Source organism: Eurosta solidaginis, chromosome 5 (assembly GCF_040869045.1).
Source record: "Eurosta solidaginis isolate ZX-2024a chromosome 5, ASM4086904v1, whole genome shotgun sequence".
Lineage (NCBI taxonomy): Eukaryota > Metazoa > Arthropoda > Insecta > Diptera > Tephritidae > Eurosta > Eurosta solidaginis.
Window position 1 is genome coordinate 56,932,760 of NC_090323.1, and position 25,569 is coordinate 56,958,328.

The 25,569-nt window shown below is 35.9% G+C and overlaps 1 protein-coding gene and 1 long non-coding RNA gene across 4 annotated transcripts in view; one reads left to right on the forward strand and one right to left on the reverse strand.

Annotated features, from left to right (window-relative positions):
• The window catches only part of LOC137233710 (uncharacterized), a 66,920-nt gene extending 43,993 nt beyond the window's left edge, over positions 1-22,927 (forward strand). Inside the window, exons 1-3 of one of the 2 annotated variants that reach the window (XR_010947543.1) lie at positions 18,538-18,801; positions 18,909-19,650; positions 21,755-22,927. This is a non-coding gene — a long non-coding RNA (uncharacterized lncRNA). Of the gene's footprint in view, positions 1-18,537; positions 18,802-18,908; positions 19,651-21,754 lie in introns of those variants that run through there. The other variant, XR_010947542.1, reaches the window with a different exon arrangement.
• The window catches only part of LOC137233708 (phospholipase B1, membrane-associated), a 33,408-nt gene continuing 8,447 nt past the window's right edge, over positions 609-25,569 (reverse strand). The window contains exons 1-6 of one of the 2 annotated variants that reach the window (XM_067756989.1): positions 22,808-22,831; positions 10,347-10,567; positions 9,941-10,284; positions 9,383-9,836; positions 5,826-5,952; positions 609-5,752 (exon numbers count right to left, since the gene is read on the reverse strand). In XM_067756989.1, coding sequence (XP_067613090.1) covers positions 5,601-5,752; positions 5,826-5,952; positions 9,383-9,836; positions 9,941-10,284; positions 10,347-10,544 — 1,275 coding nt within the window. In that variant the 5' untranslated portion in view covers positions 10,545-10,567; positions 22,808-22,831 and the 3' untranslated portion in view covers positions 609-5,600. Of the gene's footprint in view, positions 5,753-5,825; positions 5,953-9,382; positions 9,837-9,940; positions 10,285-10,346; positions 10,568-22,807; positions 22,832-25,569 lie in introns of those variants that run through there. The other variant, XM_067756987.1, reaches the window with a different exon arrangement.

Below are 25,569 nucleotides of genomic sequence, written 5' to 3' on the forward strand. Positions count from 1 at the left end.
GTTTTACTATAAGATTGCTTTCAAAGCACAAAAGCAGTGTAAGTCAAACTCCTCTATGAAAAAAAAGAAAAAGCAGTAAATTTCATTTTATTGTTTTAAGATTATGGCTCTCTATAAAGTCATTTGATAGGACATATTCGTAAATTTTTGTTATAATTATGTTCAAGAGTGCTGTTCGTGAAACGTCTACACCTTAGGAGAAATGGAGGAACGAGGTAACCGAGTGTAAAAAAGCAGCGCAACCTGAGAAATAATGAATCAATTTGATTTTAGCAGGCTATTAATGAAGTACGCGAGTATTTTAATTGTGAAGTACTACTACTACAGTAGAGTTGTGTATAAAGGACATATTACCTTACTTAATATTTGAGTTATTTATCCAACACTTCAGCGATTCGAACGATAGCAGAAGGTGCAAAATAATCAGATTTTCTTATAATTCGTAACAATATGAGATTAGTGGCTCCGACGATAGTTTGAGCGAATTGAAAGAATATACCCGGGGCAGGTGTACCTATCGTAAGAGACGACTAAAATAACAAATTGATTCAAGGGGTTGTGTAGCGCAACCCTTTCAATGGGTTGCCGGCGCAATATATAAATTCTCCTTTTCTCTTTTGATTTTGATGTTACTTTTTCGGAGCCCTGAACCCAGGACCGTCGGTGTGAAAGGCGCCCCTGGTTTGAGTGCTACACAAGTGGTTTTGCTCCTTTAACTCCATAAGTAAACGTCTAATAAATATTCATTTACAATTTTCTACTCAAAACATTGTTTTACTTAATACATGCTTTATGATTAGACTTTTTTTCACCTTGCCGCATTCGCTCAACTTGAACTAAGTAACTCACCCTGTAACTAGACAATCTCATTGATTCGCTTGTGCGGTAGTTAGTTAATACACGGAAAGGCCAGTCGATATCGTTAAGCTGATTAGTTTATTGATATACGATTTTTCATAGCAAGCTCTAATATTTCTATAAAAATTAGATGAAATAACAAATGCGGTATTAGACGAGAGTGTCGGCTGTTGTTGTTCCATATTTTACAACCATTAAAAATTCTATATTACAAACATACCAATGGAACTTAAGTTACTGCACTCTATACCAAAAATAAATATTTTTATGTAGAAATTAATTCGAAACCTTAGATCATTTATCGATCAATCCAGTGGAAGCTTGATTGAACCTGGTGCAGGTTATCTGTATTAAAATTCTGTATAAAATAAAAATAAAATAAATGTAAGGCGCGATAACTTCCGAAGAGATCTAAGGCCGAGCTTCTCTTCCAATTTGCGTCGTGCTCCTCTTGATTTTTCCCTACAAATTGGCCGGACGGGACCTACATGTTTTATGCCGACTCCGAACGGCATCTGCAAGGCAGATGAGTTTTCCCTGAGAGCTTTTCATGGCAGAAATACAATCGGAGCGCTTGCCAGACACTGCCGAGGGGCGACCCCGCTTAGAAAAATTTTCTTCTAATTGAAAAATCTTATTTCTAAAATTTTGATGTTGCTTTGCCCGGGAGTTGAACCCAGGGCATACGGTGTGATAGGCGGAGCACGCTACCATCACACCACGGTAGCCGCAATTCTGTATAAAGGTAACTCCAAAAGTCTGCAGATTTTGCTTGGAACATTTTTAATCTTCTTTTATTATCAAATAGTGAAACAAAAGGAAAGTTAGAAACCGTATAACCCAAATATTATTTTAAAATCTACATATTAAACTCAGATTTTCTTCAACTCGGGCTTAAAGCTAACACATTACTCCCGGGCTGCAATATACCGTGATCCAGATCCTGATAAAAACTTGATCCATATGGATCATATTGCTGTTGCATTAAATATAAATATCTATCGAGTTCTGGATCACTGTCTATTGGAAAGCGGGATACCATTTTGATTAACGAAAAATTCAAAACAGATCAAACTCGGTATGATGAATGATTATTCTCTCACCTCTACTATGAACAAGTTGGTGTAGTATATACAGTTGCAAACACTTAAATGGTAGTGAAAATTTTTTAGCAAATTTCCCTTAGTTCAATTATACTATTCTTTCTAACACGCTTAAATGTTTGTGTGTGAACTAGGGATGACGGTTTCAGCCTTTTTTAAGTTTCGAAAATCCCGGGATTATTGAACTATAGGTTGCTGAACTGTCCGGTCCATGAGAACCTCACATAGACTGAACGAGTCCAAAGTGTTACCAAAAGTTTGTTTAGCGACCAAACTGAAAAAAACCTATACAAATTAAGGACCCATATTATAAAATAACTCCATCCTCTTGGAAAATACTAGAAGCTTTCTGGGACCTATGCCACTTGCTGCTTCTAGATCTGACAGCTGTATCACTGCTAATATCTGGAGTCTTAGCCTGGCAAGCGCAGGACACGAGCACAAAACGTGCTCGATCTGGATTGATGAATATAGCTTTTTAATATCCATTTAAATATTTTTATATATTATTATATATTATATATTATTTTTAAAATACGTTGGGCTATAAAACTGCTTTGAAAACCCTAAACACAAAATTCGAAAATTTGTAAGCTTGCATGAAATTTTTCGAGAACGTGTTTGCGATTTATTTACACAGTTTCTTAAAGCCTAACTGAAATGGAATTTTATGTTAAAATATACAACCTCCCTGAGTAAGATGGAAAATATCCATCGAAACGCGTAGGAGAAAAAGAAAAGCTTGTGTTTTGTCTTTAAATCATCGGCCGAAAAGCTCCAAGAACCACAAAGCCTAACTGAAAATTCTACTACACACTGCTTTGTATTTTATGATATCTGTTTTTTTTATCGTACTATTGTTTAATCAATTACGTCAGTGCATTTTTTTGCAATGAATTGGTGTCGTTGCAGTTGAGTATTTCAGGGAAGGTGAACAGAGGCTAATGTAAACCGTTTCAAACGATTTATTTGGTGGTCGCATTTGAAGCCAGTGTAAATTTAATATTACTAAGTGTCTAAACAATATGGTTCATATGCTGCAAAAACTCAGAACTGGAGAGTCGTACTCCAACTTGGTCAATAAACTTATAACTTGGGCTGAGAATTAAACTAACCCTCAGAACCTCTATACTACATGGCCGGTTTACACAGCTAGGGATCAATGCTTTAAAGTTACAGTTTTAGAACCCAGACGCAGAATAGTGAGTGCCACAGTTTGCTAACCCGACAGCGCTCAAATGATGCATATCATATTGTAGCGAATTTACTGAAATCCCTCTTATTTGCAACCTTCTGCTAACGTTCGAATCACTAAACTGTTGAATAAATAACTCCACTATTCAATAATGCAAAATGGCCTTTATTAAAGTACTTCTCAATAACACTACTATTGCTCGCCAGATAGCGTCTTAAATCAAACTGATTGTCGCGCCTCTACTGTTGCTGCTTTTATACTGTGCGGTTTCCTCGTTCACATATTTCTAGGCGCTTCCATTTCCAGAACTTACTTGTTAGTTATCAGCTATAAAATTACTCAGCTGTAACTACAGATGCATGATTTTATAGCTCTTCTCCATGCGCTTGTATGTGTAAGCGACACTTGCACAACCATTGCATACTTTCGGGAGTATCTCAGATTTATGCATGTAGTTGTGCGTTGCTTCTCCGCTGCGTGTACGTACATATGTGTAGACATAATGATTGAATTATTGATGTGCATACAAGTCACTGCTTAGCATCGGCTTAGAGATGATAGTATCCCTTAGTGCTGCTAATATTCCTTACAATATTATAACTCTGCATTTTAGCCAAAAACAATTGTCAAAATTTTTAAGTTTATTATACATAAATATACCCGCCGGCAAGTTTCAACTTCGCTTAACAATCATTGAACCGTGCGGGTATTCCAAGGCTTACCCATATATACATTCATATATAGACTTGTTTTTCAAATATATATCATGATCATTTGAAATCAAATATATTACTTTCAGATATTTTATTTTAATTATTATTATTTATTTACATGCACACTTCACAAACATCACATTTTTACGTCATACATAGGTAAGCAACTGATAAAAACGGTTTTTATATGAATTTATACATTTTGCTCAGCTTACGCGTGTTACGGTACATTTACCAGGTTGAATGAGTTGCCCCAATATAAACTTCTTATGCCAATTTCACACAGAGGGTTAAAGAAATAATTAGTCCAGTTTTCTACACTAAATCCTTTATTGAACTCAATATCCCACTTAATCTTCCATACAAAATAAATTCCTAATTATCTCATTATTGCTTTATTGAATGCCTAATGGAATAAAAAATCTTGCTCGATGGGTTAGGTGCAACATCTATGAGTGGTTGGTCATGTGTTCTTTCCATTTTACCTATTTTTTTTTTTTTTTGAAAAGCTGGGGCTGCTGAAATATGTTTGCTTAACAAACCAAGTGGTCCTGTGTGAAAAGAAAGTCTGACTCCGTTAAATTTCTGTGTGAAATTGGTATTAGGGCTTTAACAGATAGAAAACTTCACTCACTTGGCGGCCAAGGAAAAAACTGACAGCGGAGTTGGCTGTCTTTATATTGATGTTTATATTAGTGGTAAACGCCAGATAAACCAGATATCAGTCGTCTATTTTCTATTTTTGACATACTTCAACTACGTCACAAACTATGTTGTTTCTTGTTTTTTTTTTTTATTATAGTGCGTGCAAAATGGCGTGAGTCACGATGGTGATGGATTGTATCTGTTGAAGCCGTTATCCATACTTATAAGTAGACATTGATCCATATATGTCACATTCTTGTTGCATTTTCATGTTAAATCTCTATCCGTATCTGGATAACGTTTCATTGGAACACGAGGATTACTTCAAGCACTAGTACATATATTACAAATGATTTGTTGTTTCCTTTTTGCATTTCAAAAGAACACATACATACTGTAGCGAATTTACTGAAATTCCCCTTATTTGCAACCTTCTGCTAACGTTCGAATCACTAAACTGTTGAATAAATAACTTCAATATTCGATAATGCAAGATGGTCTTTATTAGACTACTTTCAAAATAACACTACTATTGCTCGCCAGATAGCGTCTTAAATCAAACTGAGTGTCCTGCCTCTACTGTTGCTGCCTTTTATACTGTCTGATTTCGTCGTTGCATATTTCTAGGCTTTTCTATTTCCAGAACTTACTAGTTAGTTATCAACTATAAAATTACTCAGCTGTAACTACAGATGCATGATTTTATAGCTTCTCTCAAACCCCATGCGCTTGTATGTGTGAGCGACACTTGCACAACCATTGCATACTTTCGGGAGTATCTCAGATTTATGCATGTGGTTATGCATTGCTTCTCCGCAGCGTGTACGTACATATGTGTAGACATAATGATTGAATTGTTGATGTGCATACAAGTCACTGCTTAGCATCGGCTTAGAGATGATAGTATCCCTTAGTGCTGCTAATAATCGTTACAATACTTATATAGTTAGTTTCTACATACCTCTAATTACATAGATCTATATATTTAATATCACAGTTTTTATAAGCGCGAGCTTTTCCAAAATTTAACCAATTAGAAAATCGTGCATCGCTATAAGTCTCTCTATAAATTAAATATCTACTTTATCATACTTGAAAATCTTTGCGACTGTTGACGCGTGTCATCAGATACGGCCGTTCTACACTTGGGCAGTGGAATTCCTTCATAAGTGTCGGATCTGTCATTATACTTTTTTCACCTTCCGCTTCTAACATGTTATTCCAAAGATAATTGGCACCTGATAAAAATTTAATTGCATGTTATAAAATAGACTGTTAGAAAATTATACATTATTATCCAAGTAAACTTACTAATTGCATGGCCACGTTGGCTCATATGAAAGCAGTCCTCCGATAGAAATTTGAATCTGACTCTATCATCGCTTGTAGGGAACAATTCATCGAAATATGTAAATGGTTGAATGTTAATAGTGAATGTCTAAAAAGTATATGGAAGAATTACAAATTTTAATATGAATGGGAATTTATTTTATAAATCAAGTGGTTAGATACTTAGTTATATAGGCTATCCAGGGTAGAATCAGCAATTTTGTTGTAAAAAGCCATTAATATCTAAGTGCATTTAGGAAAGATGCAAACTGCATACTTTTCGTTCGGATTTGAATACAATATATTTGTAAAGAGTTCACGCCCCGAGCAAAGCAACATCAAAATTTTATAAACAAGTTTTTTCATTTAGAAGGGGTCGCCACTCCGCAGTGTTTGGCAAGCACTGCGAGTGTATTTCTGCCATGAAAAGCTTCTCAGTGAAAATTCATCTGCCTTGCATACATATGCCATTCGTAGTCGGCATTGAAAAAATAGGTCCCGTCCCGCCAATTTGTAGGAAAAACTAGAAAGGAGCACGACGCAAATTGGAAGAGAATCTCGGTCTAAAGTCTCTTATCGGGCCTTACATTTATTTATTTTTTTTTTTAAGCTGCCCTCGCTTTCCTGTAGTAATCGGTAAGCCCGCGAACAAGTAGTCAGCTACAAAGCCTTGGCAAACACTACTTGGAATTGGCGATTCAACGAAGCTGGGCGAAAGTAGTCCCAACTCTAAGAAGATGAATATGATGGTTTTTAGCTTTACAATTTTTCTTTAAATTTTTACAGAAATTGTATACATTGTTAAAAAATAAGTAGGGATAGATAATTTTCTTTTAGCTTAATGACCTTCACAGTCCCAATTAAAACAATGACGCATTACAGTGTGTTATTACAAACCTTGTGCCTTTATTCGTAAAATTTGGTATATTTATAACGACTAGTATCACTCATGCTCGACCATTCTACCAATCCAATTTCTTAGATACGGGATATCAGAATTAAAACTTTTATGGATATATCTATACATGGGATATACAAATTTCTCTTTTTTTTGAGATGTGCCAAAGTCCCTTTCGCATAATTTCTACTCGCAAGCTAAATTTCACTAAGCAAACGTATTTCAGCTCTTTGTAAAAAATTGTCAATCTACGATCTTATGATGCTATTATATTGAGCTCAGCAGATACAATCCGTCACCGCCACGACGTATGCCATTTTCCACTGACAGGTCGTACGTGGTGGACGATAATACTTTTATTAAGCAATACAATTCTAGATTCCACTATCAAAATAAAAATAGATACTAAACTTATAGATTTTCTTTTGTTTTAAACACCAATTTTCCGCACATGCATACAAAAAATGGCAAATAAATAAAGTGCAAGATATATGACGTGGCTTACGTAGGTCAAAGTGGAAAATTGACAAAGTATGAAGGATGCGACGACTCATACGTTGCTTATCTGGCGTTTACCATTAAAATAAACTAAGCCAACTCTGTTATCACCTGTCACTTTAATTTGATGCTGGAGAAAATTATAATAGCTGCAGAACTTAACCGCTTTGGAACAATATAAAACGCGTGCAATTACTGGCATATGCTCATAACGTTGATATCATCGGCCTAAATACCCGCGTCGTTAGTTCTGCTTACTCCAAACTGGAAAAAGAAGCGGTAAAGATGGGTTTGATGGTGAATGAGGACAAAACGAAGTACCTGGTGTCATCGAGCAAAGAGTCAGCGCATATGCGCTTTGGCAACCACGCTACTGTTGGCAGCCATAATTTCGAAATAGTAAAAAACTTCGTTTATTTGGGAACCACCATCAACACTATCGACAACATCAGTTTTGAATTCCAGCGAAGAATCACTCTTGCCAATAAATGCTACTTTGGACTAGGTAGGCAATTGAAAAGTAAAGTCCTCTCTCGGCAAACGAAAATCATACTCTACAAGTCACTTATCGGTCCCGTCCTGCTAAATGCTGCAGAAGCATGGACCATTACAACACCAGATGAAACGGATCTGGGAGTATTCGAGCGAAAAGTTCGTCGAAGGATTTATGGACCTCTACGCGTTGGTGATGTCGAGTACCGAAGAAGATTTAACGATGAGCTGTACGAGCTATACGCAGACATCGACATAGTCCAGCGAATTAAAACGCAGCAGCTGCGCTGGCTAGGCCATGTTATACGAATGAAAGATGACGCTCCGGCCAAGAAAGTGTTTTTATCGGAACCCGCCTATGGAAACAGAGGTGGAGGGCGACCTCCACTCCGCTGGAAGGACCAGGTGGAAAATTATTTAAACTCCCATGGTGTGACCAATTGGCGCCGGTTGGCAAGAAGAAGCGACTGGCGCGCCTTGTTGGACGACCATAACCGTTTAAACGGTTAAGCGCCAATTCCTTGTCCGCCAAGTTAGTGGCATATCGTTTCTGCTTTAGTAATAGTTCAAAAAGGGTAACCTTTGCAAAAGAACTAAACCAAAATATCTTTGCGATTACGTAGAAAAATATATCGTCAGCTTAGAGTATAAATAAACCTGCTGACCAACACAAAAAATTTTACAATTTGAATTTTTCATGGAAATTATAAGAAATAAACTGAGGAGTTTCAAACCAAAACGCAATAAGTGCACCATTAACCTTTTTTGAGATTTGTATGGGATTTAACTTCGCTGTCTAAAGCCTATGTAATAAACGTTATACAAAGTTCTGCATAATAATGCCCAACAGAACAAATAGTAATAAATTTAATTTTTTGCTCTCGCTTTACTACAAATAGCATTTTGTATGGAGCTTAATTCTGCTTTTGCTCCGCTCTAAAACTTATGAAGCTCGCAACTGAGCAAAATAAATGCTATAACTTTATTAAGCTGAAGTTATAGCATTTATGTTGCTTCAACTTCAGAGATTAACTTCATTAAGCTACGGCTCTGCTCTATGCTCTGCTCATGTTTAGAGCCGGAGCAGTAACAAAGCATATTTTTCGCTGCTATTGCTACCCTAAAGTAGCAAATGCAAACACTTTAATTACCTTAAAGTCGAGTAATGTGAGTGTGTTTGTGAGGATTTTGGGTAAGATTTGCGCTACTTGTAGAGGTTTCCAATGGAAAGAGAATCAAAATATTAGCAAGAAATTCTTTTGTTAGCTCTCTTTTGTTTAATGTCATGTCTGGATACCACTCACCGCCTGCCTGGAAGCCCAAAAGTAGCCTGCAGACACCGCTGTTACTATTAGACTATTTCGTTTTTAGACCTAGACTTACTAAATGTATGAATATCCTGCATGAGTAAATCACAGGGCCATTAAACATGCCTTATTAAACCAAATTATCCTTCCCCTAACTAGCATTGGCCACATCCAGTGAAATGGAGACCAAAATGCGTGGAATGGCTTCAATCACTTTGCGTGCCTATTAGTCTTAGGATAATACAAATTGATCGGGTCTAATCTTATAAATGAGCGGGATTAATATCCAGCAAATGGAGAAGGTCATGCCTGATTCATATCAAAATGATGTGTTTAATACTCACCTCGGTATTGAACTCATCTCTAGCCGCTATCTCTTTGTCCTTCGCAATCCAATTTTTCATCAATTTCTTCATCCGAGCTACATGTTGCTTTGGCTTACCAACTAAACAAGGACATTCAAACGTCAAAGTAGTATGACAAATTGGCGTTTTCGTGCTAAGTCCAACCAAAAAATCTAATATCGGTGATGGTACAACATTTAACATCAGTCGTGGCAAATTATCACGTAAATAGCGATATGTTTTAACCATATTCTCTTCATGTTTCTTTATCGAATCTTCCGGTTGTGGTAAGTAGCAGACATCAGAGCAAAAATCATTGTTACCGATAAGCAATGTCACAATCTTCCAATCTGAGGTCATATTTACTTTAGGATCACGTGAAAAACGTTTAACAAGAACATGCGCTTCATTTGGAATATCACGCGACATGGCACCTAACTCAGCCACATTGAATCTGAGTGTAGAACAAAAATAAATGTGATATGTAAATATGAAAGAACAAGAAAAGTCTTTCGGCATATAATTTTTCTTTTGTTATTTAATATAAAAAACACTCACTTTGAACTCCTATCCGTTGAAAGCCCATCCCTCAGCGAGTACCCATATAAGTTTGGATTAAATTCCTTTAGTATATTTGGTAATGTCAAATATTGCCGCCAATTGCCTTGTCCACCAATGCTCCACACCATACCACGATTCTCTACCGTAATGTGCAACAAATTAGTTGCGAAAATGCCATTGCCTGCAGTCAACGAGTCACCCATAGCTCCTATAATATCTATATCACCGGGGCGCAAACGATGTACGGATGTGGGACGTGTTTCACTGCGCCTCCCCGGTCCATTCAAAGTATCGCAAAAGTTAACTAACGATCGAGCTCGGGTATTAAGATTTTGTGTTTTCTGTGGTAAGAGAATTAGTCATACAAATTGTATTTTTTGTTTGAAAATTTACATTTGCTTACGCCCATTTCACGCACGAGCTGTCGATTATTGTCATTATCACCAGATCGTCCAACAAAATTCAACCCCAATAAACGTAGCGGTCTATACAAGTTACGAAATGAAATATCCAATGAAGTGCGTTGCGCCACTGTTGGTGGTTTGATATGGAAAGTTAGGACAAACAGCAGCAGATAATAAAGTGTTGATTTCCGAAACATGTCGGATTAGCGAGTGGGAAAAGCTGCAAGAGAATTAGGTAAATTTCAATACGCTCCAAGGATGAGAAAGTATTGTGCTTTTAAGGGTAAACGCGAAAACGTTAGAAGTTTATGTGAAACATAATAATAATGTGATACGATCTACCTTCGAGCGTGTAAACACCGAGGTTTTCCCAAAATTTCTGTAGTACTTTGTTTTAATTTTCCTACCAATTCTTATGACCGTCTGTACACCGACTGTGCACGCTTCTAACAAAGATATATGCATATTTTTCCATGACGGAAATACACTCGAAGAGCCTTCGTGGCGCTGATTTTATATGCCCTGGCACTTGAATGTGGGTGCTTCAATACGGTGAGCCCACCATACCAAGGCGGTCGCTAAATGTAATAAAGTGAATAAAATCTTTTCCGCATTTTAAAAAATACTTCAACGAAGCCCGCTATTAAATTTCTGGGATTTGTTTGATTCGTGCTAAACCGTCTATGTAGATGACTTGTTTACTTGTTTTTAAATAAATATAATATTTTTTTTTAAACGGAATATGAATAAGATAAATGCTTCTTCTGCTGCTGCACTTCTGCTCGACAAGAATATAATAAAATGATGATAAAAAAGTTTTAAGGACTACCTTTATATAAATGGACCAAAAAATAGAAGTTAGTTAAAAATGGATTGAAAGATTCCCAAATTTAAATTTGTTTTCTTACTATCTCGATCTGCGTGCCACCTAGCGAATTCTTTTTGATCAAATGTTGCATTGTCACCGGGTTCTGACACACGGCCCAAGTTTCAAGTCTCTAGCTCACCAGCGAGTTACTCAAAAATCGATCGCAACATTCCCTTCATTTTTCAGGGATTTGTAGTTATCTCAATTAGCACGCCACCTAGCGGAAATTTGTTTCTTATAAATTGTATTGTCACCGGGTCTCGAACTATGTGCTAATTTACAAGTCTGTAGGTAACCGGGAAGTTAGTTAAAAATGGATTGAAATATTCCAAAATTAAAATTAATTTTCCTAATATCTCGATCCATGCGCCACCTAGCGGAATTTTTTGATAAAACATTGCATTGTCATCAGGTTCTGACTTACCGCTCAAGTTTCATATTTCTAGCTCAACGGGAAGTTACTCAAAAATTGATTGCAAGATTCCCCTCGTTTTTCAAAGATTTTTAGTTATCTCACTTAGCGCGCCGCCTAGCGGAGTTTTGTTTTCTGTGAATTATATTGTCACTGGGTCCCGAACTATGTGCTAAGTTGCAAGTCTCTAGGTAACCGGGAAGTTAGTTAAAAATGGATTGAAAAATTCCCAAATTAAAATTAATGTTCCTAATATATCGACCCATGCGCCACCTAGCGGAATTTTTTTGATAAAATATTGCATTGTCGCCGGGTTCTGACTTACGGCTCAAGTTTAATATCTCCAGCTCACCGGGAAGTTACTCAAAAATCGATTGCAAGATTCCCTGCGGGTTTTCAGTGATTTTCATTTATCTCGATTCGTCTGCCACCTGGCGGCATTTTGTTTTCCACGAATTGTAGTGCCATCGACTCGCAAATTATGTGCGAAGTTTCAAGTCTATGGATCACCGAAAAGTTAGTTAAAAGCCGATCGCAAAATTTCCATTTCAAAATTGATTTTCTGTATATCTCGATCCGTGCGCCACCTAGCGGATTTCTTTTCACTTGCATTGTAATGTCTCTCAGATCAAATCTATGTTCTAAGTGTCAAGTGTCTAGCTCAACGGAAAGTTACCGAAAAAGACTTTTCCGTGGGTCAAAAATTCGTATGGAAATGAAGGGACAAACATGAAAGCGACTTAATATAAAGGTAATGAAAGGTACAAAAAAAAAACAAAAAAATTAAAAAAATGTCTAGAGTCACATGTCTAGACCTTTTAGTTAGACCAACCCCACTCCTGGGAAAAAAATAACCGAAACAGATTTACACGGCATAATTGAAACAATTATGCTATCGTTGTTGTATAGATTTTCGAATAAGCTGGGTATGTGATTGGAATTTTCGGGTACTATTAAGTGAAAGTCCGTGATGCCGACGGCGAGTATTGACAGAGGTATAATGATGAACTTGTATTAGCTTTACGCAGATATGACGATAGTGCAGCGAATAAAAACTCAAACACTTCGCTGGCTAGGTCATGCTATGCGAATGGACGAAGACGCCCCGGCCAAGCAAGTATTTTAGTCGACGCCGCAATTTGGAATCAGAGGAAGGGAAGACCTCCACTGATTTGTGAGAGGCAGGTGGAGGAAGACTTGACCTCCCTTGGTGCTCGCAATTGGCGTGAGTTATCGCGAAACAGGGATAGCTGACTTGTTAGGAAATGGCCAAAATCGCTTAGGCGGTTAAGCCCCAATTAGTGATGATGAATGATTATATTAAATAAAGGTACCGCTACAGTGATCTAGCTTATTACTAATTACCAACCACTAAAGTATAGTTCCATAATTTCTACGCTCGACCGTTCCACCTGCTCTCTAAAAGATCCCATATCTAACATTGCAAACGAGCTTACCGCCGCAGATAATACTATCAGTCCGATTCTAAACGAAAAATCCTTGTAATTTTTTCCGTTCTGCCATTCAGTCCTCGTATTCTCAATAAAAACTCATTTAGAACTTTTTTACTCCTACTTTTCCTCATATTCTGAACAATGTTTAAAAAGGGATGGATGATGCAAAGCCATCAAGAAATTGCGCAAGGATGTTTTAAAGGAGATAGAGAAGAGTTGTACTTGATACGTCCGCCAGAAAAGTACTATGCTGAATAGAAATAGCCAACTCAAACAGAGAACATATAGCAATAGAGAACCGCCAACAGAACGAATAGTGGGAACGAGTAAACCATCAAATCGCGGGTAGGTAATTCCCCATCGGGGAAATGTGGCTTGAAACTCGTCAATTCCAAAGCTAGAAAATTTTAATATACTAACCACAATTTAACTATTTTTTAGCGTCTTCAATACTTTTTTGTGAAATTTCAACGAAAACAACGCGTTTTTTGCTAACCTTCAAGTAGGTAATGCGGTTAATTACCTACCACCAGTTTGGAAATTTCTATTGCTGTCCGTCGTTGGGGATTCTCTATAGCTTTACGTCTCTGAACTCAAGCGGATTTTTAATACCCAGCAGTCTTCTTATGCTCCTCTGTTAATGTTGCTGTGGCAGCATTTCATTACTCATTTCGCCCATACCACATGAAATGCAATACTGTGCATTGTTTATCTTTTATACTCAGCTGAGCAGAGCTCACAGAGTATATTAACCTTGTTCGCATAACGGTAATCCGCAACGGCATAAACTCATCGAGATAGATATAGACTTCTATATATCAAAATGATCTGGGTGAAAAAAGAAATTCATTTAGCCATGTCCGTCCGTCCGTCCGTCTGTCCGAGCGTCTGTAAACACGATAACTTGAGTAAATTTTGAGCTATCTTGATGAAATTTGGTATGTAGGTTCCTGGGCGCTCATCTCAGATCGATATTTAAAATGAACGAAATCGGACTACAACCACCCCCACGTTTTCGATATCGAAAATTTCGAAAAACCGAAAAAGTGCGATAATTCATTACCAAAGACGAATAAAGCGATGAAACTTGGTAGGTGCGTTGACCTTTTGCAAGCTGTAATTTGGCAGTCGTTGAAGATATCATGATGAAATTTGGTAGGCATATTACTCCTATTACTATATGTGTGCTAAATAAAAATTAGCGAAATCGGATGACGAACACGCCCACTTAAAAAAAAAAATTTTTTAAGTCAAATTTTAACAAAACAATGTAGTATCTTTACAGTATAAAAGTAAATTAAGTCAACATTCGACTCCAGTAATGATATGGTGCAACAAAATACAAAGATAAAAGAAAATTTCAAAATGGGCGTAACTCCGCCCTTTTTCATTTAATTCGCCTAGAATACTTTTATTGCCATAAGTCGAACAAAAATGTACAAATCCTTGTGAAATTTGGTAAGGACATAGATTATATGACGGTAACTGTTTTCTGTAAAAATGGGCGAAATGAGTTAAAGCCACGCCCAGTTTTTATACACAGTCGACCGTCTGTCCTTCCGCTCGGCCGTTAACACGATAACTTGCTCAAAAAACGATATATCTTAACTAACCTTAGTTCACGTACTTATCTGAAGTCACTTTATCTTAGTATAAAGTATGGCCGAAATCCGACTATGACCACGCCCACTTTTCCGATATCGAAAATTACGAAAAATTAAAAAAATGCCATAATTCTGTACCAAATAAGAAAAAAGAGATGAAACATGGTAATTGGATTAGTTTATTGACGCAAAATATAACTTTAGAAAAAACTTTGTAAATGGGTGTGACAGCTACCATATTAAGTAGAAGAAAATGAAAACGTTCTGCAGGGCGAAATCAAAAGCCCTTGGAATCTTGGCAGGAATACTGTTCGTGGTATGACATATATAAAAAAATTAGCGTTACCCGAAAGAAGATGTTCTGGGTCACCCTGGTCCACATTTTGGTCGATATCTCGAAAACGCCTTCACATATACAACTAAGGGCTACTCCCTTTTAAAGCCCTCATTAATATTTTTATTTTGATACCCATATCGTAAGAGTCACCCCTGTAGTGGAATTCACTAACTTATAACGATGCGATTTGTCGAGATTTTAATTAACGATTTTGTCGCTTGCCTTATCGATTGTACTATTTACTAACTTAGTTTTAACGACTCGAAATAAATGGCAATTAAATTTCGTTTTAATAGTAGAAAGGTGGCAGCACAGCATAACGAAACCTAAAAAATGCGAAAAGCACAAAAGGGATGCCAAAAATAAATAAATTCCGGTATTAATTTCTTTTTTTCTCTGTGGATATCGCAGTTATTCTTGTACCCCCTCATCAAGTTGAGAAATAATATCATGAGCCAAGTCTGGGGTTAGTCGGTACAGCTTTCGAAACTCCTTTGCATTCAAGTGGAATGAGTTATCTACATATTTCTCTAAGAAGGTGTCTGTCCACCGGCGATGGACTTAGTAATTCTTCAGCTTGTGATAAAACGTGCGCCAAGTATACAAATGCCATTTGATTTATAAATAAAGCAAATTTTCGTGTTTTAAAGTATTTAATTAAAGTTCCGATTTCCTTTTTTAACTAAAATTTCCAGAAATGTTAATTTCGTGATTTTTAACGCAGCCAATTTACTTGCCGTTTATTTAACAACACAGCTGATCGTCGATAAACGAATATCGATACAAAATAGTTACTGAATAACGAAATCGTTATAGTTATCGATTCGCAAATAAAGCGATGTCAAATGTCGTTAAAAAAGTGAATTCCATTACTGTATCGGAATTCACTAACTTATAACGATGCGATTTGTCGAGATTTTATTAACGATTTTGTCGCTTGCCTTATCGAATGTGCTATTCACTAACTTAGTTAACGAATCGAAATAAATTACATTCAAATTTCGTTTTAATAGTAGAAAGATAGCAGCACAGCTTAACGAAACCGTGCGAAACGTGTGCGAAAAGCACAAAAGGGGTGCCAAAAATAAATAAATTCCGCATACTAACTGCTTTTTAAAGTTTTTACATATTTTAACAAATGGTAAGTAAATGCGATATAAATTTTTTTTTCTCTGTTGATATCGCAGTTATTCTTGTACCCCTTAATTGACCATCAAGTTTAGAAATAATATCATGAGCAAAGTCTAGGGTTAGTCGGTACAGCTTTAGAAACTCCGTTGCATTCAAGTGGAATGTGTCATCTACTTCTCTATGAACCACTGGCGATGGGCTTAGTAATTCTTCGTTTTGTGATAAAACGTACGCCAAGTACTCAAATGCCATTTGATTTATAAATAAAGCAGCTTTTCGTGTTTGAAAGTATTTAATTAACGTTCCATTTTTTTTTTTAACTAAAATTGCCAGAAATATTAATATCGTGATTTTTAACGCAGCCAATTTACTTGCCGTTTATTTAACGACACAGCTGATCGTCGATAAACGAATATCGATACAAAATAATTACTGAATAACGAAATCGTTATAGTTATCGATTCGCAAATAAAGCGATGGCAAATGTCGTTAAAAAAGTTAGTGAATTCCACTACTGGTCCACCCTTATTGCGATATCTCGAAAAGGCGTCCACCTTTAGAACTAAGGCTCACTACGTTTTAAATAATCATTAACACCTTTCATATGATACACATGTCATACAAACACATTCCAAGGTTACCCTAGGTTCATTTTGCTAAATGGTGATTTTCCCTTATTTTGTCTCCAAAGCTCTCGGCTGAGTATGTAATGTTCGGTTACACCCGAACTTAGCCTTCCTTACTTGTTATTTCTCAATTTTAAACAAAATCTCCACAATAATAAAACTTCGATTTCTTAAACAAAAAAAAAGAAATGCGTAACGATTGTTGTTCTCCCTAGTAGAAAGAAATTGGAGGAATTTTTCTTCGGGAATAGAAGAATGTCCGAAAATAAAATTTCGAGGAAAAATTGAAAATTGGTCTGTATGAGTTGCATCGAAAATGGAAGAACAACTGGTACGATGATTAATAGCTACAGAGTCAAATACATGGGAGCGTAATGCGCAGTACTTCGGCGTGAAAAGTAAAAGTAACTTATGTAGATATAACTTTAAGCAATACTTTATTACCAAATGTATAATATTTTAGATAAATAGCTTAAATCTAATCATTGGAGAATTTTTAAATTTATCTAAAAAAAAATATATTGCTTCTCACTTCGATAGTTAAGAGTTTCTGCAGACAAATAAACGCTTATTATAATTTTGTATATTTAGGTTCCTACAGCTTCTGCATATCTTACTATTTTTAATTTTTTTTAGATGCAAAATTTAAAATTATTTTTTGTTACTTCATCTTTTTCGTATTTAATTATGTGGTTATTGACGCCGTGAGACACATACATATATATGTACTTAATCGACTGCTATGGAAAGTGAATATCACAGGTAGGTATAGTGTTAACTACTTTGTATTCTTTACTTTAATTTTTAAAATAATTTTTAATTGAGTTTTCTTGTTAACTTAAAATTTTTGAATAACTTCAAAAAAAGAAAATTCCAATTAGTTTTGAAAATATTTAAACTCAAAAGTAAATAAAATAATATTTCTAAAAATAAATATTTAAATATTTGGTTAACCACCAAAGTAGGCATACGTATAACTGCGAATAAGATCGCATAAGAAATGTATAATGTGACTTTATTTGCATTATTATATTTTTCATGCTAATTAAGTTAGTTTATCGTCATTTATACATATCGTCGCTTGGCGCGCAATACCGCGTATTCGCAAAACGCAATACCGCGTATATACCAAAATTTCCAAAATCGAGATTTCGTTACCCCGACTAGAACACATCGCCCTTAAGGCATTTACGTTAAAATTTCGCCGTTTTTATCAACAAACCCCAAATAAAAATCAAAAGCAATACCGCGTATAAAAGTAAAAACAAATTTGAGCGCAATACCGCTTATATTTTAGTTCTGACTATTACACAAAGATGTGTAGAGTTGAATGGGGCCTTATTTTAGTAACTTTGTAAATATACAGTTTATTTTTTATACCCCATAAATTAGAGCATGCTTTTTTAGGAAAATATTAAATATTTTCTTCTTGAACAATAATTGAAAAAATAAATTTACTAAACCAAGACTTTGATAGTTACTTAGTCAACTCAAGTTCCGTAAGTAAATGCACATAATTCAAATTATAGCCTGTCAAAACTGTAATTTTTCCTTCTTGTAATAGGCTAGATACAAAAATACCTCTCATTCGCTCCACAAACATTGAGTATGAGTTTTTATTAGAAAATATGCTGGAAGGTAAATTATAATTGCTCAATTTATGGGGTAGCAATAAAAAGAAAACTAATTATTTCCGTTACTTAAATAGACGATAAAGCAGATTCGCCTCATAATCCAGAGCTTGAAAGTGATGTAAAGGGTAAAACGCAACAGAAATTCTCGTAAAAAAATGTTTAATCATATTAAGTTTTAAATAAGGTGTTGTGACGGCACTCCATGACACTGGAATACGTTCTTCTGAGTGCAGTGATTTAAGTTTTCAAAAAGGTAATTCCTTTGGAGTTGAAGAAGACACTTGGAATTTGAATGTGGATGAAACAATTTTATTAGACAAACACCTTGAGTCTACAATTACGAAAACTTCTCTTGTCGCCTACTCAATAAGCTCTAGCAGCAATGAAAGTATGTTTGAAGTAACTAGTGTATGATAAAAATAAGTATAAAAAATTATTTGTTCACATTTTATTTGATGATTGCCCTTTCACTCATTACATAACTTTGGCTTGCAGATGACAGCAGACACGAGAAACGATATTTGTATACCTGAGAAAGAATACGTCGGGACCGTTGCTTCTTCACAGATTGAATCAGGCAATAACACAGATGCAGAGTTAATCATTAATGAGTCTGGCTCCCTCGCAACGTTAGTGAATGAGCAATCACCGCATGACGACATTTTATTAGATAGTGAGAAGAGGAGATACGGCAAACGTGCAGATAGAGGTTTTAAGAGAGCAGAAAATAAGAAAAAGAGAATGAGGGAGGAGGAATATGTAGAATACCGTAGTCTACAAAATAAAGTAATTCATGATGCACAAAGGGAAAAAAGAGAGCTAAAGATAGAAACTGTCCCCACTCGTGCGAACAAAGTAAAACGTTCTTTTGCAACGAATTTAATGAAGAGATGAGACAAACGATTTTTCATAACTTTTGGAAAAATATGAGTTGGATACAGAAAATAAATTATGTTTTGACTCTTATTGATATTTTCAAACCAACCAGACATAACCATACAAAAAACTGCAAACGCTTGCTTACCATCTAAAACTTAATGGCACTTAAAAAAGGGTATGTCAAAACATGTTTCTGAATACTTTTGGAATCAAGGAAGGGACAATTCGTTCATGGACAAAAAACTCAACTAAAGTATCTAGAAAAGCGAAAAACAATTGTCAGAAAAGAGAAAGTACTTGAAAACTTTTTTTGAAGCTTTACCTAAGTTGCCTTCGCATTATTGCAGAGCTTCTTCAAGTAAGCTATATTTATACTCAGCTGAGCAGAGCTCACAGAGTATATTAACTTTGTTCGCATAACGGTAATCCGTAACGGCATAAACTAATCGAGATAGATATAGACTTCTATATATCCAAATGATCTGGGTGAAAAAAGAAATTCATTTAGCCATGTCCGTCCGTCCGTCCGTCTGTAAACACGATAACTTGAGTAAATTTTGAGGTATCTTGATGAAATTTGGTATGTAGGTTCCTGGGTACTCATCTCAGATCGCTATTTAAAATGAACGAAATCGGACTAAAACCACGCCCACTTTTTCGATATCGAACATTTCGAAAAACCGAAAAAGTGCGATAATTAATTACCAAAGACGGATCAAGCGATGAAACTTGGTAGGTGGGTTGATCTTATGACGCAAAATAGAAAATTAGAAAAATTTTGGACAATGGGCGTGGCACCGCCCACTTTTAAAAGAAGGTAATTAAAAAGTTTTGCAAGCTGTAATTTGGCAGTCGTTGAGGATATCATGATGTAATTTGGTAGGCACGTTACTCCTATTACTATATGTGTGCTAAATAAAAATTAGCGAAATCGGACACGCCCACTTTTAAAAAAAAAATTTTTTTAAGTCAAATGTTAACATAAAATTTAATATCTTTACGGTATAAAAGTAAATAATGTCAACATTCGACTCCAGTAACGATATGGTGCAACAAAATACAAAGATAAAAGAAAATTTCAAAATGGGCGTAACTCCGCCCTTTTTCATTTAATTCGTCTAGAATACTTTTAATGCCATAAGCCGAACAAAAATTTACCAATCCTTGTGAAATTTGGTAGGGAGATAGATTCTATGACGATAACTGTTTTCTGTGAAAATGGACGAAATCGGATGAAGCCTCGCTTTTTATACACAGTCGACCGTCTGTCCTTCCGCTCGGCCGTTAACACGATAACTTTCGCAAAAACGATATATCTTAACTAAACTTAGTTCACGTACTCATCTGAAGTCCCTTTATAAATAAATAAATGTAAGGCGCGATAACCTCCGAAGAGATCTAAGGCCGAGCTTCTCTTCCAATTTGCGTCGTGCTCCTCTTGATTTTTCCCTACAAATTGGCCGGACGGGACCTACATGTTTTATGCCGACTCCGAACGGCATCTGCAAGGCAGATGAGTTTTCACTGAGAGCTTTTCATGGCAGAAATACAATCGGAGCGCTTGCCAGACACTGCCGAGAGGCGACCCCGCTTAGAAAAATTTTCTTCTAATTGAAAAATCTTATTTCTAAAATTTTGATGTTGCTTTGCCCGTGAGTTGAACCCTGGGCATACGGTGTGATAGGCGGAGCACGCTACCATCATACCACGGTGGCCGCCAGAAGTCACTTTATCTTGGTATAAAATATGGCCGAAATCCGGCTATGACCACGCCCACTTTTCCGATATCGAAAATTACGAAAAATGAAAAATGCCATAATTCTGTACCAAATATGAAAAAGATATGAAATATTGTAATTGGATCGGTTTTTTGACGCAAAATATAACTTTATAAAAAACTTTGTAAAATGGGCGTTACACCTACCATATTAAGTAGAAGAAAATGAAAAAGTTCTGCAGAGCGATATCAAAAGCCCTTGGAATCTTGGCAGGAATACTGTTCGTGGTATGACATATATGAATAAATTAGCGGTACCCGACAGAAGATGTTCTGGGTCACCTTGGTTCACATTTTGGTCGATAACTCGAAAACACCTTCACATATACAACTAAGGGCTATTCCCTTTTAAAACCCTCATTAATACCTTTAATTTAATTCCCATATCGTACAATCACATTCTAGAGTAACCCCTGGTCCACCTTTATGGCGATTTCTCGAAAAGGCGTCCACCTATAGAACTAAGGCCAACGGCATTTTAAAATACTCATTAACAACTTTCATTTGATACACACGTCATGCAAACACATTCCAGGGTTACCCTAGGTTCATTTTGCTAAATGGTGATTTTCCCTTATTTTGTCTCCAAAGCTCTCAGCTGAGTATGTAATGTTCGGTTACACCCGAACTTAGCTTTCCTTACTTGTTAGAACATATTTTTGTGACAAAATCTGATCTTTACAAGGTTTACAAAAGGGAAGCCGACAAATTATCTCAGCCAATCGCTTCTAGAAAGGTTTTTGATGCTGTGTTTTATGAGAAGAAATTGTCCTTATTTAAACAAAAAAAAAGATGAATGTGATATCTCTATCGGATTCAAAGAAGGAAATATTTCTGAACATGAGTATAATAACCACATTGAACGAAAAAATGCGGCAAGAGAAGAAAAATCAAAAGATAAAAGTTGTTAGCAATAAATGGTGAAATATATTTAATTACAGCTGATGTCCAAGCTCTTAAGTTATGCCCTAAAGTAAATGCCAGTTCCTCATACTTTAAGACGAAACTCGCTGTACATAATTTTACCATTTACAATTTATCTACAAAACAAGTTTTATGTTATTGGTTCGATGAAACCGATGCCAATATGAAATCATCCACTTTTACATCATTTTATGTTGATTACATATCTTCATTGCTTCGGGATGATCCAAAAACAGTTGTTGTATATACAGATGGATGTACCTATCAGAATAAAAATGTTGCCTTTGCTAACGCTCTTCTAAACTTGTCTTCAGAGTACAAAGCTGAAATTTATCATGAATATTTAGAGAAAGGTCATACTCAGATGGAAGTAGATCCTGTTCACTCAGTGATGGAGAGAAAATTGAAAAATAAGCAAGTATACCTTCCAAGGCAATATACTCTAGCAACAGAGGAATCGCGAGTAAAACATTCCCATATGAAGCAAGATTGGCAGACCATACCTTTTTTAAAGATTATAGCAACAAACAATTCTATACATACAGCTCTATAGGAACTGGTATAGGAACAGGAGAACATGTCTTTAATAATTTGCGTATATTAAAATAATTGCCTAACGGAACAATCCAATTCAAACTAAATTTCAACGATGATTACAAGATACTACCCAGGCGATCTAAAAAGAATTTAGGAAAATATATACCCTTTGCACTCTACAACTCACGTTTGAAAATAACCAAAACTAAATTTGAACATTTACAACAACTTAAGGAAGTCATACCACCTGATTGCCACAACTTCTACGATAACTTACCTTTTGACGATAAATAAGCCATAATCGCTTAGTTGTTTACTTATTTTAACGCTAATTTAACTTTATTTAAAAAATAGAATGTATATTTTTATTTTGCTAATAATAAATAAAATAACTTTTATGGAACTTATTTTCTTTGAAATAAAGCAATGCAATACCGCGTATTTTTCAAAAAGTTATTTTTTGCAGTTTGAGTCCTTTTTTTTGGTAAATTATTATAGGTGCATGGTGAGGCAACCCGAAATGAAATAAAATATTACATCAGTTCAAGATTGGAGTAACGGTTTGGCTAAAAATCATTTTTTTCTTCCCCCTACACAATTTGGCTTCTATCAAATACGCGGTAAATTTAAAAATTATTTCTGTCGAGTGTATTTTTAGTACCAGGTGTTGTTATCCCATCAGCTGATTGCTTCTTCTTGATAATTTTTCATACAACGCCTTATGCAAGGCGAATCCACAGCTGGTACTGAATTCGCCTTTGATTGAGCCATGCCCGTCCGTCCGTCTGTCCGTTAACACGATAACTTGAATAAATTTTGAGGTATCTTGATGAAATTTGGTATGTAGGTTCCTGGGTACTCATCTCAGATCGCTATTTAAAATTAACGATATTGGACTATAACCACGCCCACTTTTTCGTTATCGAAAATTTCGAAAAATCGAAAAAGTGCGATAATTCATTACCAAATACGGATTAAGCGCTGAAACTTGGTATGTGAGTTGAACTTATGACGCAGAATAGAAAAATAGTAAAATTTTGGACAATGGGCGTGGCACCGCCCACTTTTAAAAGAAGGTAATTTAGAAGTTTTGCAAGCTGTAATTTAGCAGTCGTTGAAGATATCATGATGAAATTTGGCAGGAACGTTACCCTTATTTCTATATGTATGCTTAATAAAAATTAGCAAAATCGGAGAACGACCACGCCCACTTTTAAAAAAAAATTTTTAAGTCCAATTTTAAAAGAAAAGTTAATATTAGTAAATTATGTCAACATTTAACTCCAGTAATGATATGGTGCAACAAAATACAAAAATAAAAGAAAATGTCAAAATGGGCGTGGCTCCGCCCTTTTTCATTTAATTTGTCAAGGATACTTTTAATGCAATAAGTCGAACAAAAATTTACCAATCCTTGTGAAATTTGGTAGAGGCTTAGATTCTAGGACGATAACTGTTTTCTGTGAAAAAGAGCGAAATCGGTTGAAGCCACGCCCAGTTTTTATACACAGTCGACCGTCTGTCCTTCCGCTCGGCCGTTAACACGATAACTTGAGCAAAAATCGATATATCTTTACTAAACTCAGTTCACGTACTTATCTGAACTCACTTTGTATTGGTGTAAAAAATGGCCGAAATCCGACTATGACCACGCCCACTTTTTCAATATCGAAAATTACGAAAAATTAAAAAAAGGCCATAATTATATACCAAATACGAAAAAAGGGATGAAACATGGTAATTGGATTGGTCTATTGACGCAAAATATAACTTTAGAAAAAAACTTTGTAAAATGGGTGTGACACCTACCATATTAAGTAGAAGAAAATGAAAAAGTTTTGCAGGGCGAAATCAAAAGCCCTTGGAATCTTGGCAGGAATACTGTTTGTGGTATTACATATATAAATAAATTAGGGGTACCCGACAGATGATGTTCTGGATCTCCATGGTCCACATTTTGGTCGATATCTCGAAAACGCCTTAACATATGCAACTAAGGGCCACTCCCTTTTAAAGCCCTCATTAATACTTTTAATTTGATACCCATATCGTACAAACACATTCTAGAGTCACCCCTGGGCCACGTTTATGGCGATATCTCGAAAAGGCGTCCACTTATAGAACTAAGGCCCACTACCTTTTAAAATACTCATTAACGCCTTTCATTTGATACCCATATCGTACAAAAAAATTCTAGAGTCACCCCTGGCCCACCTTTATGGCGATATCTCGAAAAGGCGTCCACTTATAGAACTAAGCCCCACTCCCTTTTAAAATACTCATTCACACCTTTCATTTGATACCCATATCGTACACACAAATTCTAGAGTCACCCCTGGTCCACCTTTATGGCGATATCTCGAAAAGGCACCCACTTATAGAACTAAGGCCCACGCCCTTTTAAAATACTCATTAACACCTTTCATTTGATACACATATCGTACCAACAAATTCTAGAGTCACTCCTGGCCCACCTTTATGGCAATATCTGGAAAAGGCGTCCACCTATAGAACTAAATCCCATGCCCTTTTAAAATACCCATTAACACCTTTCATTTGATACCCATATTGTACAAACGCATTCTAGAGTCACCCCTGGTCCACGTTTATGGCGGTTTCCCGAAAAGGCGTCTACTCATAGAACTATGGCCCACTCCCTTTTAAAATACTTATTAACACCTTTCGTTTGATACCCGTATTGCACAAACGCATTCTAGAGTCAGCCCTGGTCCACCTTTATAACGATATTCCAAAAAGGCATCCACCTATAGAACTAAGGCTCACTTCCTTTTAAAATGCTCATTAACACCTTTCATTTGATACCCATATAGTACAAACAAATTCTAGAGTCACCCCTGGTACACCTTTATGGCGATATCTCGAAAAGGCGTCCACCTATAGAACTTAGGCCCACTCCCTTTTAAAATACTCATTAACACCTTTCATTTGATACCCATATCGTACAAACTAATCAGAAAACAGAAAAAAACTATTTTTGATAATTTCCTCTACAAAAAAGTATTCTAGTATCTGACTACA